Source organism: Eumetopias jubatus, unplaced genomic scaffold, assembly GCF_037043125.1.
Source record: "Eumetopias jubatus isolate StellerSeaLion01/CBP00866 unplaced genomic scaffold, mEumJub1_p1.0 scaffold_15, whole genome shotgun sequence".
Classification (NCBI taxonomy): Eukaryota; Metazoa; Chordata; class Mammalia; order Carnivora; family Otariidae; genus Eumetopias; species Eumetopias jubatus.
In genome coordinates this window covers 5,961,417-5,977,878 of record NW_028274821.1, presented here as the reverse complement: position 1 = coordinate 5,977,878, position 16,462 = coordinate 5,961,417, and the positions used below count along the sequence as shown (strand labels likewise).

Sequence of the window (16,462 nt, the reverse complement as noted above, 5' to 3'; positions counted from 1 at the left end):
TGTGATTATATAAGCAAATATCCGTGTACTTCAGAGTTGCATAGTATAGGGGTAAAACAGCATGATATCTTCCTTTAGAGGCGCCTGGCTTGCTCAGTTGGTGGAACAGGTGACTCTTGATCTCAGGGTTGTGAGTTCAAGCCCCACAATGGGTGTAGAGATTACTTAAAAAATAAAATCTTTAAGAAAAATAATAAATACTTCAGCAAAATAAATGAAAAAAAGGATAGATGGAGCAAATGTGGCAAAATCTTGAATAATTGTGAATTTGGATGATGGAAATATGGGGGTTCATTGTACAATTCTCTATACGTTGAGGTTTTCTCTCTCACATTTGAAGTTTTCATATTAGGGAGAATAAAGGACTCCTTGTATATCCCAGATACAGAAGACAGTGGCACCAGTAGTACTGGATAGCCCATTTTAAGAGGGCCTTTCCAACAGATACATGAAAAATGTTCAACATCACTCGACATCAGGGAAGTGCAAATCAAAACTACAGTGAGATATCACCTCACACCTGTCAGAATGAGTAAAAAAAAAACACAAGAAACAACAAGTTTTGGCAAAGATGTGGAGAAAAAGGAACCCTCTTGGAATGTTGGTGGGAATGCAAACTGGTGCAGCTACTGTGGAAAACAGGATGGAGGTTACTCAAACTTAAAAATAGAACACCCTATGATCCAGTAATCACATTACTGGATATTTACCCCCCAAAATACAAAAACCCTAATTCAGAGGGATACATATACCCTTACATTTATTGCAGCATTATTTACAATAGCCAAATTATGGAAGCAGCCCAAGTGTCTATTGATAGATGAATGGATAAAGATGATGTGGTATATATACACTATGGAATATTACTCAACTATAAAAAGGGCACCTGGATGGCTCAGTCAGTTAAGCTTCTGCCTTCAGCTCAGGTCATAATCCCGGGGTCCCAGGATCCAGTCCCGCGTCAGGCTCCCTGCTCAGCAGGAGTCGGCTTCTTCTCTGTCTGCCCCTCCCCACTCTCATGCTCACTCGCACTCCCTCTCTCAAATCAATAAAATCTTTAAAAATAAAAAGAGTGAAATCTTGTCATTTGCAATGACATGGATGAATCTAGAGAGCATAATGCTAAGTGAAGTAAGAGAAAGACAAATACCTTGTGATTTCACTCATGTGGAATTTAAGAAACAAATGAGCAAAGGAAAAAGACAAATCAAGAAACAGACTCTTAACTGTAGAGAACAACTGATGGTTTACCAGAGGGGAGGTGGGTAGGTGGGGGATAGGTGAAATACAGGATGGGGATTAAGGAATGCACTTGTGATGAGCACTGGTGTTGTATGGAAATGTCGAATCACTGTATTATACACCACCTGAAACTAACACAACACTGCATGTTAAGTATACTGGAATTTAAAAAGTTAAAAAAAGAGGGTCTGTCACAAAGAAGAGAGATCTAATGTGGGAAAGAGCAGATTAAGAAGTAAGTTGACTGTGAAGAGTGACAGTTTGACTTCTTCCTTGCCAATTTGGATGGCTTTTATTTCTTTTTGACGTCTGATTGCTTAGGCTAGGACTTCCATAATACTCAATGTAGAAAACCCGAAAAGACTCCACCAGAAAATTGCTAGAATGATACAGGAATTCAGCAAATTCAGGATATAAAATCATTGTAGAGAAATCTGCATTTCTCTACACCAAAAATGAAGCAGCATAAAGAGAATTCAAGGAATCAATCCCATTTACAATAGCACCCAAAATCATAAGATACCTAGGAATACCTAATCAAAGAGGTGAAAGATGTGTATGCTGAAAACTGTAGAACACTTATGTAAGAAAGTAAAAGACACAAAGGAATGGAAAAACATTCCACGCTCTTGGATTGGAAGAACAAATACTATTAAAACATCTACACTACCCAAAGCCATCTGCACATTCAGTGCAATCCCTATCAAATCAACACTAGCATTTTTCACAGAGCTGGAACGAACAGTTCCAAAATTTTTGTGGAACCAGAAAAGAGTCTGAATAGCCAAAGTAATGTTCAAAAAGAAAAGCAGGGCGCCTGGGTGGCTCAGTTGGTTAAGCGACTGCCTTTGGCTCGGGTCATGATCCTGGAGTCCCGGGATCGAGTCCCACATCAGGCTCCCTGCTTAGCAGGGAGTCTGCTTCTCCCTTTGACCCTCCCCCGTCTTGTGCTCTCTCTCTCTCTCTCTCTCATTCTCTCTCTCAAATAAATAAATGTTAAAAAAAAAAAAAAGCAAAGTGGGAGGCATCACAGTTCTGGACTTCAAGCTGTATTACAAAGCTGTCATCATTAAGAAGTGTGGTACTGGCATAAAAACAGACACATAGATCAATGGAACAGAACAGAAGACTCAGAAGTGGACCCTCAACTCTATGGTCAACTAATCTTCGAAAAAGCAGGGAAGAATATTCAATGGAAAAACGACAGTCTCTTCAACAAATGATGCTGGGAGAATTAGACAGCCACATGCAGAAGAATAAAACTGAACCACTTTCTCACACCATACACAAGAATAAGCGCAAAAATGAATGAAAGACCTAAATGTGAAACCATCAAAATCCTAGAGGAGAAAGCAGGCAGCAACTTCTTGCTAGACTCGTCTCTGGAGGCAAGGGAAACGAAAGCAAAAATGAACTATTGGGACCTCATTAAGATAAAAAGCTTCTGTACAGCGAAGGAAACAGTCAACAAACTGAAAGGCAACCTACAGAATGGGAGAAGATATTTGCAAATGACATATCGGATAAAGGGTTAGTATCCAAAATCTATGAAGAACTTATCCAACTCAATACCCGAAAAACAAATAATCCAGTTAAGAAATGGGCAGAAGATATAAGTAGACACTTCTCCGAAGAAGACATCCAGATGGCTAACGTGTCTACATGAAAAGGTGCTCAACGTCACTCATCATCACGGAAATACAAATCAAAACTACAGTGAGATACCCCTCACACCAGTCAGAATGGCTAAAAGTAACAACACAGGATATAACAGATGTTGGCGACGATGCGGAGAAAGGGGAACCCTCTTACTCTGTTGGTGAGAATGCAAACTGGTGCAGCCACTCTGGAAAACAGTATGGAGGTTCCTCAAAAAGTTAAAAATAGATGTAGCAAATGCACTACTGTGACCCAGTAATTGCCCTACTGGGTTTTTATCCAAAGGATACAAACATACAGATTCGAAGGAGCATGTGTACCCCAGTGTTTATAGCAGCATTATCAACAATAGCCAAAATGTGGAAAGAGCCCAAATGTCCATTGACTGATGAATGGATAAAGAAGAGGGTGTGTGTGTGTGTGTGTGTGTGTGTGTGTGTGTGTGTGTGAGATATGAAGTATTACTCGGCCATCAAAATAATGAAATCTTACCATTTGAAATGACATGGATAGAACTAGAGTTGTTATGCTAAGCAAAGTAAATCAGAGAAAGACAAATATGATTTCACTCATATGTGGAATTTAAGAAACAAAACAGATGAATACAGGGGAAGGGTAGGAAAAATAAAAACAGGGAGGCAAACCCCTCTTAAATATAGAGAACAAACTGGGGGTGGGTGGGGGTATGGGGAAATTGGGTGATGGACATTAAGGACGACACTTCTTATGAGCACTGGGTGTTATATGTAAGTGATGAATCCCTAAATTCTACTCCTTACCAATACTACACTGTACGTTAACTAGCTTGAATTTAAATTAAAAAAAAATAAGTTGAAATGTAATAGGAAGTAGATTGATTGCATCTTGCACAGAGGGAAGAAGCAAGGCAGGTCTTGATTTCATATTAGGGTGGAAATTGTTTATCAGTAAGATGGCCTCCTCATGAGACTGGGCTCCTTGTCTCTGAAACTCATAATAAGAGTCATCTACTAGGGATATGTTTAGGGTAAGAGAAGGCATATTTGATTCTTTCAAATTTAGCATTTTGGGGATACAGGTAGTCCCTGCTTTAATGTTAAGTTTCTGAAAACTCATTAAAATTGCTGGAAAGTGCCACTGCCCTCCCCTGTTCTTCATGCTGCAATAGTGGTGGAAAGTGTTGAATGCATGAATACAGCTGAAGGAAAGAGAAGTGGGTTTGTTTGTGTAGTAAGGTCACGTCAAATGTAGTGAATTTCACCATTTTCACCCTTCCCAGTAGTCAGTATGAGCATGAGTCCTACTGCGGTGACCTGCAGTAGCTACTCCGAAGGTCTTTGACAAGTGTTGTGGAGTCTCTGCGCCAGTCCGCTGGCTCTCTGTTCTGACTCTTGGTTTGCGTGTTGGTTTTTTTTCTGTCCTCTGCCATCCAGCTCTTAGAGTTGTGCGCACCGTTTCATTTCCATTTTTCCTTCTCCTACCTTGAAGTTATATGTTGCTTCTCATGTGTTGTGGGAAAGGTATTTTTATTATTTTTCTCTTTTTTGTAATTAACATGTTATTACACTTACGCCTACCGGGATATGGCCTAATGCCAAAATGAATGACAAAATCCACGAATCTTCTGGACCCTCTTGCCAGTTCTTATCCACAGTCCTGGTAGTGTCTGGAAGGCAGGACAAGAGGGCGTTCTGTGTAACTGTTTTGCAAATAGAGTATGTAGGGTGGCTGCTCTCTTCCTGACTGGACCCTAAATAATAACGGCAGCTTAAATTCAACCTGCCGGCAAGCCTCAGGCTGGGATACTATCCCACAGCTTCTGAATAATCATCCTTTCCTTCCTAAAATTCTTTCCTTCCTGGTTTATATGACACTCTGCTCTCCTGGTGCCGTACTTGCCTTCAGCCCTGCATACATTGCTTCAGAAAGCGCATCTGACTCCTTCAGTTTACCAGCCTCACTTTGATTCTGGTATGTTCATCTGTACTTCAGTCATTTCTCACAACATTTTTATTTGCAAGTCTTAAGATTCAAATTTAATGAGCAATGAAATGAAAATGCTTAGTTTTCCCTTCCTTAACTTCTGTTTGTAACTTCTACCAGTGGTAACCTCACCTTCTCTAGCACCCACCTAAGTGAAGTACCCTGAAATCATCTGCAGTCAGTTCTCTTTTCATGCCTTTCATGCCTAGGACATCAGTCGTTTTTTGTTTTGGTTTTTGTAAATCCAAATGCTCTTCTTCTTTACAAGTGGAAAAGGCTTTGTATCTGAGATTCGCTTTAGAACAATGCTTTTCAACTTTCAGCCAGGTGAGAGGGTTTAATGAGGAGTCATGTTAGGCTCTCTACTTGAGGATTTGATTGAAATTTTCCATGATGAAAGGACAGACTATTTCATTCATTCCTGAAGTCAACACCTGTGATGTCTGTCTCTCCTGAGTAAGCCATCCTGAATAACTCAGGATTTTTTTTTCATTTTTTTTTATGTTATGTTAACCACCATACATTATATCATTAGTTTTTGATGTAGTGTTCCGTGATTCATTGTTTGCATAAAACACCCAGTGCTCCATGCAGAATGTGTCCACTTTAATACACATCACCAGGATAACCCATCCTCCCACGCCCCTCCCCTCTAGAACCCTCAGGTGTTTTACAGAGTACATAGTCTCTCATGGTTCGTCTCCCCCTCCGATTTCCCCCCTTCATTCTTCCCCTCCTGCTATCTTCTATTTTTAAACATGTATTACTTGCTTCAGAGGTACAGATCTGTGATCAACAGTCTTGCACACTTCACAGCACTCATGATAGCACATACCCTCCCCAATGTCTTATCACCCAGCCACCCCATCCATACCAAACCCCCACCACTCCAGCAACCCTCAGTTTGTTTCCTGAGATTAAGAATTCTCATATCAGTGAGGTCATATGATACATGTCTTTCTCTGATTGACTTATTTCATTCAGCATAACACCCTCCAGTTCTATCCACGTCATTGCAAATGGCAAGATTTCATTCTTTTTGATGGCTGCATAATATTCCATCATATCTATATACCACCTCTTCTTTCTCCATTCATCTGTCGATGGACATCTTGGCTCTTTCCATAGTTTGGCTATTGTGGACACTGCTGCTATAAACATTGGGGTGCACATACCCCTTCGGATCCCTACATTTGTATCTCTGGGGTAAATACCCAGTAGTGCAATTGCTGGATTGTATGGTAGCTCTATTTTCAACTTTTTGAAGAACCTCCATACTGTTTTCCAGAGTGGCTGCCCCAGCTTGCATTCCCACCAACAGTGTAGGAGGGTTCCCCTTTCTCCGCATCCCCGCCAACATCTGTCATTTCCTGACTTAATTTTAGCCATTCTGACTGGAGTGAGGTCGTATCTCATTGAGGTTTTGATTTGGATTTCCCTGATGCTGAGCGATGTTGAGCACTTTTTCATGTGTCTGTTGGCCATTTGGATGTCTTGTTTGGAAAAATGTCTGTTCATGTCTTCTGCCCATTTCTTGATTGGATTATTTGTTCTTTGGGTGTTGAGTTTGATAAGTTCTTTATAGATTCTGGATACTAGCCCTTTATCTGATATGTCATTTGCAAATATCTTCTCCCATTCTGTCGGTTGTCTTTAGGTTTTGTTGACTGTTTCTTTTGCTGTGCAAAAGCTTTTTATCTTGATGGAGGTCCCAATAGTTCATTTTTGCCCTTGCTTCCCTTACTTCCCTTGCTTTTGGTGATGTTTCTAGGAAGAAGTTGCTGCGGCTGAGGTCGAAGAGGTTGCTGCCTGTGTTCTCCTTTAGGATGTTGATGGACTCCTGTCTCACATTGAGGTCTTTCAACCATTTGGAGTCTATTTTTGTGTGTGGTGTAAGGAAATAGTCTAGTTCCATTCTTCTGCATGTGGCTGTCCTATTTTCCCAACACCATTTGTTGAAGAGACTGTCTTTTTTCCACTGGACATTTTTTCCTGCTTTGTCGAAGATTAGTTGACCATAGAGTTGAGGGTCCATTTCTGGGCTCTCGATTCTGTTCCATTGATCTATATGTCTGTTTTTATGCCAGTACCATACTGTCTTGATGATGACAGCTTTGTAATAGAGCTGGAAGTCCGGAATCGTGATGCCGCCAGCTTTGCTTTTCTTTTTCAGCATTCCTCTGGCTATTCGGGTTCCATACAAATTTTAGGATTATTTGTTCCATTTCTTTGAGAAAAGTGGATGGTATTTTGTTGGGGATTGCATCGAAAGTGTAGATTGCTCTAGGTAGCATTGACATCGTCTCAATATTTGTTCTTCCAATCCATGAGCATGGAACGTTTTTCCATTTCTTTGTGTCTTCCTCAGTTTCTTTCATGAGTATTTTATAGTTTTCTGAGTACAGATGCTTTGCCTCTTTGGTTAGATTTATTCCTAGGTATCTTATGGTTTTGGGTGCAATTGTAAACGGGATCGACTCCTTAATTTCTCTTTCTTCTCTCTTGTTGGTATATAGGAATGCCACTGATTTCTGTGCATTGATTTCATATCCTACCACTTTACTGAATTCCTGTATGAGTTCTAGCAGTTTTGGGGTGGAGTCTTTTGGGTTTTCCACATACAGTATCATATCATCTGCAAAGAGAGTTTGACTTCTTCTTTGCCGATTCGGATGCCTTTTATATCTTTTTGTTGTCTGATGGCTGTGGCTAGGACTTCTACTACTATGTTGAATAGCAGTGGTGAGAGTGGACATCCCTGCCGTGTTCCTGACCTTAGGGGGAAAGCTCTCAGTTTTTCCCCATTGAGAATGATATTAGCTGTGGGTTTTCATAGATGGCTTTTATGATATTGAGGTATGTACCCTCTACTCCTATACTCTGAAGAGTTTTGATCAAGAAAGAATGCTGTACTTTGCCAGATGCTTTTTCTGCATCTATTGAGAAGCTCATATGGTTCTTGTTAATTTCTTTTATTAATGTATTGTGTCACATTGATTGATTTGCAGATGTTGAACCAACCTCGCAGCCCAGGGTTAAATCCCACTTGGTCATGGTGAATAATCCTTTTAATGTACTGTTGGATCCTATTGGCTAGTATTTTGGTGAGAATTTTTGCATCTATGTTCATCAACGATATTGGTCTCTAATTCTCCTTTTTGATGGAGTCTTTGGGGGATCATGGGAATGGTAGCCTTATAAAACGAGTTTGGAAGTTTTCCTTCCATTTCAGTTTTTTGGAACACTTTCAGAAGAAGAGGTATTAATTCTTCTTTAAATGATTGGTAGAATTCCCCTGCAAAGCCATCTGGCCCTAGGCTTTTGTTTGTTGGGAGATTTTTGATGACTGCTTCAATATCCTTAGTGGTATAGGTCTGTTCAGGTATTCTATTTGTTCCTGGTTCAGTTTTGGTAGTTGATACATCTCTAGGAATGCATCCATTTCTTCCAGATTATCTAATTTGCTGGCATATAGTTGCTCATAATATGTTCTTATAATTGTTTCTATTTCCTTGGTGTTGGTTGTGATCTCTTTCATTCATGATTTTGTTAATTTGGGTCCTTTCTCTTTTCTTTTTGATAAGTCTGGCCAGGGTTTTATCAATCTTGTTAATTCTTTCAAAGAACCAGTTCCTTGTTTCGTTGATCTGTTCTACTGTTCTTTTGGTTTCTAGTTCATTGATTTCTGCTCTGATCTTTATTTATTTTGTCCTCTCCTGCTGGGTTTAGGCTTTATTTGCTGTTCTTTCTCCAGCTCCTTTAGGTGTAGGGTTAGGTTGTGTATTTGAGACCTTTCTTGTTTCTTGAGAAAGGCTTGTATTGCTATATACTGTCCTCTTAGGACTGCCTTTGCTGTATCCCAAAGATTTTGAACAGTTGTGTTTTCATTTTCATTGGTTTCCATGAATTTTTTAAATTCCTCTTTAATTTCCTGGTTGACCCATTCATCTTTTTGTAGGATGCTCTTTAGCTTCCATGTATTTGAGTTCTTTCTGACTTTCCTCTTGTAATTGAGTTCTAGTTTCAAAGCATTGTGGTCTGAAAATATGCAGGGAATGATCCCAATCTTTTGGTACCGGTTGAGACCTGATTTGTGAACTAGGATGTGATCTATTCTGGAGAATGTTCCATGGGCACTAGAGAAGAATGTGTATTCCGTTGCTTTGGGATGGAATGTTCTGAATATGTCTGTGAAGTCCATTTGGTCCAGTGTGTCATTTAAAGTCTTTATTTCCTTGTTGATCTTTTGCTGAGATGATCTGTCCATTTCAGTCAGGGGGGTGTTAAAGTCCCCCACTATTATTGTATTGTTGTTGATGTGTTTCTTTGCTTTTGTTATTAATTGCCTGATATAATTGGCTGCTCCCATGTTAGGGGCATAGATATTGACAATTGTTATATCTTCTTGTTGGATAGACCCTTTAAGTAAGATATAGTGTCCTTCCTCATCTCTTATTACAGTCTTTGGTTTAAAATCTAATTTGTCTCATATAAGGATTGCCACCCCAGCTTTCTTTTGGTGTCCATTAGCATGGTAAATGGTCTTCCACCCCCTCACTTTCAATGTGGGGGTGTCTTTGGGTCTAAAGTGAGTCTCTTGCAGACGGCATATCAGTGGCTCTTGTTTTTTAATCTAATCTGATAGCCTGTGTCCTTTGATTGGGGCATTTAGCCCATTTACATTCAGGGTAACTATTGAATGGTGTGAATTTAGTGCCATTGTTTTCCCTGTAAGGTGACTGTTACTGTACATTGTCTGTGTTCCTTTCTGGTCTTTGTTGCTTTTAGGCTGTCTCTTAGCTTAGAGGATCCCTTTCAATATTTCTTGTAGAGATGGTCTTGTGTTTGCAAATTCCTTTAGTTTTTGTTTCTCCTGGAAGCTTTTTATCTCTCCTATTTTCAGTGACAGCCTAGCTGGATATACTATTGGCTGCATATTTTTCTCGTTTAGTGCTCTGAATATGTCATGCCAGTTCTCTCTGGCCTGCCAGGTCTCTGTGGATAGATCTGCTGCCAGTCTAATGTTTCTACCATTGTAGGTTATATATCTCTTCTCCCGAGCCGCTTTCAGGATTTTCTCTTTGTCTCTGAGACTCGTAAGTTTTACTATTAGATGTCGGTGTGTTGACCTATTTTTATTGATTTTGAGAGGGGTTCTCTGTGCCTCCTGGATTTTGATGCCTGTTTCCTTCCCCACATTAGGGAAGTTCTCTGCTATAATTTGCTGCAATATACCTTCTGCCCCTCTCTTTCTTCTTCTTCTGGGATCCCAATTATACTAATGTTGTTTCCTTTATGGTATCGCTTATCTCTCGAATTCTGCCCTCGTGATCCTGTAGTTGTTTCTCTCTCTTTTCTCAGCTTCTGTATTTTCCATCATTTGGTCTTCTATATCGCTAATTCTCTTTTCTGCCTCATCCTAGCAGTTAGAGCCCCCATTTTTTATTGCACCTCATTAATAGCCTGTTTGATTTTGACTTGGTTAGATTTTAGTTCTTTTATTTCTCCGGAAAGGGTTTCTCTAATAACTTCCATGCTTTTTTCAAGCCCAGCTCTAGTATCTTTCATTCTGAACTCTAGTTCCGACATCGTACTAATGTCCGTATTGAGTAGGTCCCTGGCAGTCGGTACTGCCTCTCGTTCTTTTTGTTGAGGTGATTTTTTTCCGTCTTGTCATGTTGTCCAGAGGAGAATAGATGAATGAGAGAACAAAATGCTAACAGGTTAACAACGTCCCCAGCAAATATACTCTAAACAAATCAGAAAAGACCCTAACCGGGGGAAAAGAAAGGGAAAGAAAGAAAAAAGAAAAAAAAAAAAAGAACAAAAAGAACAAAACAAAAAAACAGAATATGATCGAATATGACCAGGATGGTGCATAGATCAGTGCCATACACTAGATTTTGGGCGTATTTTGGTCTGTTAGAAGAGAGTGCCTCCCAAAATTTAACGAAAGCAAAACTTATAAATGTACAAAAATAAGGGTTAATATGATGAGGGGATGGAATATGACTGTAAAGATGAAAAGTATAAAAGATTTTATAAAATAAATTGATAAGATGGTTTAAAAAAGAAAGAGGATTTAAAAAAAAAAAAAGAATGTGATCAGGCAGGAGACTCGAACAAAGCCATACACTAGAGATTTATGGTATATTTTGAACTGTTAGATGAACCTGTATTTGAAAATTTTGAAGAGAGAACAACTTACCTATATATATACCAAAACTAAGGGTAACTACTATGAAGGGATAGAATATGACTCTAAAAATGAAAAATAAAAAAATTTTTTTAAAAAGGGATTGATAAAGGGAATAAGAAAAATTCAGAAAAAAAAAAAGAATTAACTTTGAAAAACTAAAGAATCATGGTTAAAAAAAAGCCACGAATTCTATGTGCAGTATTCCCCTAGTGCTGGAGGGCTCCTTTTCTCATTGATCGGTAAACTTGGTCTTGGCTTGCGGTTCTTGCTGATATTCTCGGGGAGGGGTCTGTTGCCCTGGTTCCCAAATGTCTGCGGAGGCAGAATTGCCCCACCCTTGCCTGTCTCGGCTAAGTAATCTGCTGGGGTTTGCTCTTGGGAGCGTTGTTCCCTGTAAGCTCTCAGTAGAGCTTTGGAGGACGAGAGTGAAAATGGCGGCCTCCCAATCTCCGCCTCAGAGGAGCTGAGAACTCGGGGCCCCGCTCCTCAGTGAGCCCCCAGAGAAAAGCAGTCAATTACTCCCGTCTCCCTGGTCTCTGGCCACACTCCGTGCTCACCCAGCCTCTGGCGCAGGATTCCATGTGGAGTCTCCAAACCCAGCAGATCGCTGCGGTGCGCTCCCACACTGCTCCTCCCAGGGGAGGAAGGGGAGTCTCCCTGGATCTGCTGCTAGTTGGTTCCCTGCTGGAGGAGCAGTGGTCCGACTGTGCCGTGGATCATGGTTTATGGCAACCCCGAGCTGAGAGCCCGCGCCTCGGCTCCGTCTCTGCAGCCGGCTTCCCTGCTCCGATCCCTGGGAGCTGTGCCGCACTCAGGCACCCCTGGTCTTTCTGTGACCCCGAGGGTCCTGAGACCACACTGTCCCACGAGGGTTTTGCCCCTCTGTTTAGCTACTGGAGCGACGTCCCTCAGCGGAGCCGACTTCTAAAAGTTCCGATTTTGTGCTCCGCGGCTCTAGCACTTGCCAGAGGCGGTGGATGGAGGCCCCCTCCCCCGCCGTCTATCCTCCTGAATATTACCACCGATTCACTTCTCTGCACGTCCTACCTTCCAGAAAGTGGTCACTTTTCTGTTCAGAGAGTTGTTGCTACTCTCTTCAATCTCCTGTTGAGTTCGTAGGTGTTCAGAATGGTTTGATCCCTATCCAGCTGAATTCCTGAGACCAGACGAAATCCAGGTCTCCTACTCCTCTGCCATCTTGCTCCGCCCCAACTCAGGATTTTTAATAACTCCCTTATTCAAGAATCATAAGAGTGGCTTATTTCCTTTTTTTTTTTTAACTTGGCTTTCAAGCCTTCCTATTATCATCCAGCGTTTTTCTCATGATATTCCTAATCTAGTTAGATTTTTCTCACTTTCCCAAAAAAGATGTTCCATCTCTGTGTCATGTACAGTGGTGTTCTTCAACTGGGGCGCCAACCGTTGCCTTGCCTCCCGTGTGTCGGCCTCATCCTTTGAGGCCCATCTCACCCTATGTAAGCCTTCTCTCGCTATGTCAGGTGGGTCACTGAAGTGAGCTCTCATTTCTGTGAACTTCTGAAGCTCTCCTAGATTTATCAGGGTCATTCAGCTCTGCCCCCAATCTTAAGTGCACTTGTCGTGTTCCTCAGTTGCATTGTGGTAAAGCTTGTTGCACCCCAGCCAGAAAGCAGCTTGTACTCCACATCACCTTACAGAACCGCTGTATGTGGTATCCACTCAGTAAACGGTGGTGGTGGTTTCACCTGTGAACCATATAGAGTTGGGGGGAAATGCTGAAAACATATATATTAGCTTGAATCCAATTTTTCTTTCAGGCTCGTGACGCAGAGAGCATTATGCTAAATCTTGCAGGACAGCTCATCATGATGCAGAGGGACAGATCAGGCCCTCAGATCCGGGAGAAGGACAGTAACCCTAACCAAAGGAAACTTGTGAGTAAAATGCAAATCACGAATCACGTAGAATGTTAGAGGTGAAGGAATAAAAGAATTTAAGAGGAGAGTATCGTCTTGTGACTTGGAAACCAGGAAAGTATATAATATTAGTCTTTAAGCCTCCAGGTTTAAGACTATTTTTGAAGGGTGAATAAGAAACCCTGAAACAATAATAAATTGTTCCCTACTCTAGATGTTATTGCCTAGGCATTATTATTTGCTAATTCTAATGGGAAAGTAAGATAAAGTGGTGAAGTTTGTGGGGTTTTTTTGGTTTTGTTTTGTCTCATTTTTAGATTTAAATACACATATTTTGAAAGGCAGGGTACTGTTCTTGACTCTAATTCTAAATAGTCTCCTAATTTTCCCAGAACAAGTTGTGCTATCATTTATTAGTGCCAGGCAACTTCAGAATGTACAAATTTAATAGGGAAAAAATGGATTCTTGTCTTTGCTTCTCCAGCTGCCATTCTGTCCTCCTGTTGTCCTCGCCCAGTCTGTTGAGAATGTCTGGACTACGTGTCGAGCAAATAAACAAAAGCGTCACCTTCTGGAGGCCCTCTGGCTGAGCTGCGGAGGGGCAGGGATGAAAGTGTGGCTCCCTCTCTTCCCCAGGGACCACCGCAAGCCCCATTCCTTCTTGTCCCAGCGGATCATGCTGCCTTTTCACATCAATATCTACCCCCTGGCTGTTCTCTTTGAAGACGCATTAGTCCTCGGTGCTGTCAATGACACTTTGCTCTATGATTCCTTGTATGCGCGGAGCAGTGCTAGGGAGCAGCTGGAGGTGCTCTTCCCTTACTGTGTTGTGGAGAGAACCTCTCAGATCTACCTCCATCACATTCTGCGGCAGCTGCTGGTCAGGAACCTTGGGGAGCAGGCCCTGCTCTTAGCCCAGTCCTGTGCCGCTTTACCTTACTTCCCTCATGTACTGGAGCTCATGCTCCACGAAGTGCTGGAAGAAGAAGCTACCTCACGGGAACCCATTCCCGACCCTCTGCTTCCCACTGTGGCCAAGTTTATCACCGAATTCCCCCTCTTCCTGCAGACGGTTGTTCATTGTGCTAGGAAGACTGAATATGCCCTGTGGAATTATCTTTTTGCAGCTGTTGGAAACCCCAAGGACTTGTTTGAGGAATGCCTGATGGCTCAGGATTTGGACACAGCTGCCTCTTACCTTATTATCTTACAGGTAACAATTCTCTTCTTAAAAGTACAAGGATTAATGAGCTTAAATAGGGGGGAGGGAAGAAATGTCTCGTGTTGACACTGTGATGATGTTCAAAGGATTCATGCAGTCTGGTTTTCTATTCTACGTAGTATATAATACATAGAATAACATTCACATATTACACAGGAAATGTAATAGTAATTATTTTGAACATTAGTGAGTTTAAGCTAGTATTAGCTAATTTGAGCTATCTGTCCAAGCCTCTCCAGTAATAGATTCATTTCCTTCTAGTGTGGAATCGCCGAGGGGACTCTGGTTAAAGCTTGGGTCCTCCTAGCAGAGCACCTTCTGTTAGGCTCCCCATAGCAAGCTGAGGAAACGCAGGCCTGCCACAGTAATTACCCTTATAGCACACGGTTCTTCTCAAAATAATGGGTTCTTTGAGACTCCTGAAAATCTGTGTCATTATATATTTGACAAAAGGGCTTGATAGTTGCTGTTCTTACCAGTCTGATACAGACTTGACAGGCTGCACTTAGCGGTGCTTTCAAATTATTGTAAAGTTGTTTTCATTGATATAAGAAGCTAACCATAAACTTGGTTTAAACTCTGCCTGAAGCACATTTCTCGTCCACTTACTTGCTTCATGACAACTGATTGAAGCCAGAGGAAATAGTCCAGCAGAGGCGGGATGGCCCCGAAAGTCTGTGATTCCCTGGCTCATCTAAAAAAGCCACAGAATGATAAAAATAGAAACAAAATAAATGCAGCTGTGTTTTGTCTTAGGTCACCCCCTTGACTTCCAGGGATCTGCCAAGCAATGGGATTGGACACTTTCTCTGTATCAGAATTTCAGCGTTGCTGTGGATTGTCAGATAATTACAGTTAAACTTGCCTATGAGATGCCTTTCCCCGAAGGCCAAGGCAGGCGGTCTGGTGAAGTTTTTGAAAGAATTTGTGAGGACGCTCTTTGTGTAGCATTCCTACCTACTGTTGCCCAGAGCTAAGAGTACTTTTGTCACAGCCTCAAAAACTGTCACAAGGGGGAGACCTGAGCTTTTGGGAGTCAGGCAAATCTAGATTTGTGTTCTTGCTTTTTTGCTGGTCTTCAGCAAGTTACTGAACTCAGTTTCCTCATCTGTAAAATAGGAATGGCATAACCACTTTGTAGAGTTGCTAGGAACCAGGAAAGACAGAATGTGGGTCAGGTTTATGTAAGGTATCCGACTTTTTTAGAAAGTTTAGAAAATCCTAATTTATAGTACACCAGCAGAGTGTTTGCCTTGCTTTTCCTTGCATGATACTTTCTATTGCTCCTTTTATTCTTACTATTAAATATTCCCCTAGAGAGGTATAGCTGCATTCCTTCTCTGGTATAGAAATCATAGAGATAAAGAATTGCTCATACTTCCCAAATCATTTGCTGTATAAAAGGAATGCTTGTCTTTGGTTATTTCTGTAGAATATGGAAGTCCCAGCAGTAAGTAGGCAGCATGCCACCCTTCTGTTCAACACAGCCCTGGAACAAGGCAAATGGGACCTATGTCGACACATGATTCGATTTCTTAAAGCCATTGGCTCTGGAGAATCTGAGACCCCTCCATCCACACCTACTGCTCAGGTTGGTTGCAAAATCGCACAGCCTCTCTAGGCCATACACCTACACGGCATCTTTCTCTAACGGTACCGCACATCATGTGTAATCTTAGGAACCCAGTTCAAGTGGTGGATTTGAGTTCTTCAGGAATCGAAGCATCAGTTTATCCCAGTCAGCTGAAAATGTTCCTGCTAGTAAATTCAGCTTACAGAAAACACTGAGTATGCCATCTGGTCCTTCTGGAAAAAGGTAAAAGAATAACGAGCCATTATTGCTTTTAGGGCCTCCTGTGACACACAATGCATTTCAGGGCATTTGTAAAATTGGATCTTGTAAAAACCACCGTTTGATCAAATGCAATTCCTTTCTTCGTTTCTGAAAGGCTTGAAGATCACACAAAATGCTTCCCTTTTTTTCCTCCGAAGTTCACTTTGTTACTCTTCGTACAATTTCTGTCCCTTGTCCCAGAGTAGGGCTTGTGTACCTATTCTGAAGGTAGCTCACTTCACATTACCCTGATAATAGAGGACCAGAATAAAAAGGAAGATAATTAATTCTGCACATAATCCAAAAGCCTTCCTATAGTCCATAGTTCTACCTTTCTTTCCAACTCTACCTCATGACAAAAAAAGTTCAGTCCCCATGTACTTGACTCTCTAGTGACTCTTGACTGGAGAAGTCATTAAACAGGGAGAGCCAAGAGGAAGTGCATCCTG

The 16,462-nt window shown here is 41.3% G+C and overlaps 1 protein-coding gene across 7 annotated transcripts in view; it reads left to right on the top strand.

The window, feature by feature from the left end:
• Positions 1–16,462, top strand: part of RIC1 (RIC1 partner of RAB6A GEF complex) — a 167,533-nt gene that overhangs the window by 143,073 nt on the left and 7,998 nt on the right. For all 7 annotated transcript variants that reach the window (XM_028117347.2, XM_028117345.2, XM_028117343.2 and 4 more), the window contains 4 exons: positions 12,859–12,975; positions 13,442–14,170; positions 15,612–15,770; positions 15,859–15,995. In XM_028117347.2, the coding sequence (XP_027973148.1) occupies positions 12,859–12,975; positions 13,442–14,170; positions 15,612–15,770; positions 15,859–15,995 (1,142 nt within the window). The remainder of the gene's footprint in view (positions 1–12,858; positions 12,976–13,441; positions 14,171–15,611; positions 15,771–15,858; positions 15,996–16,462) is intronic.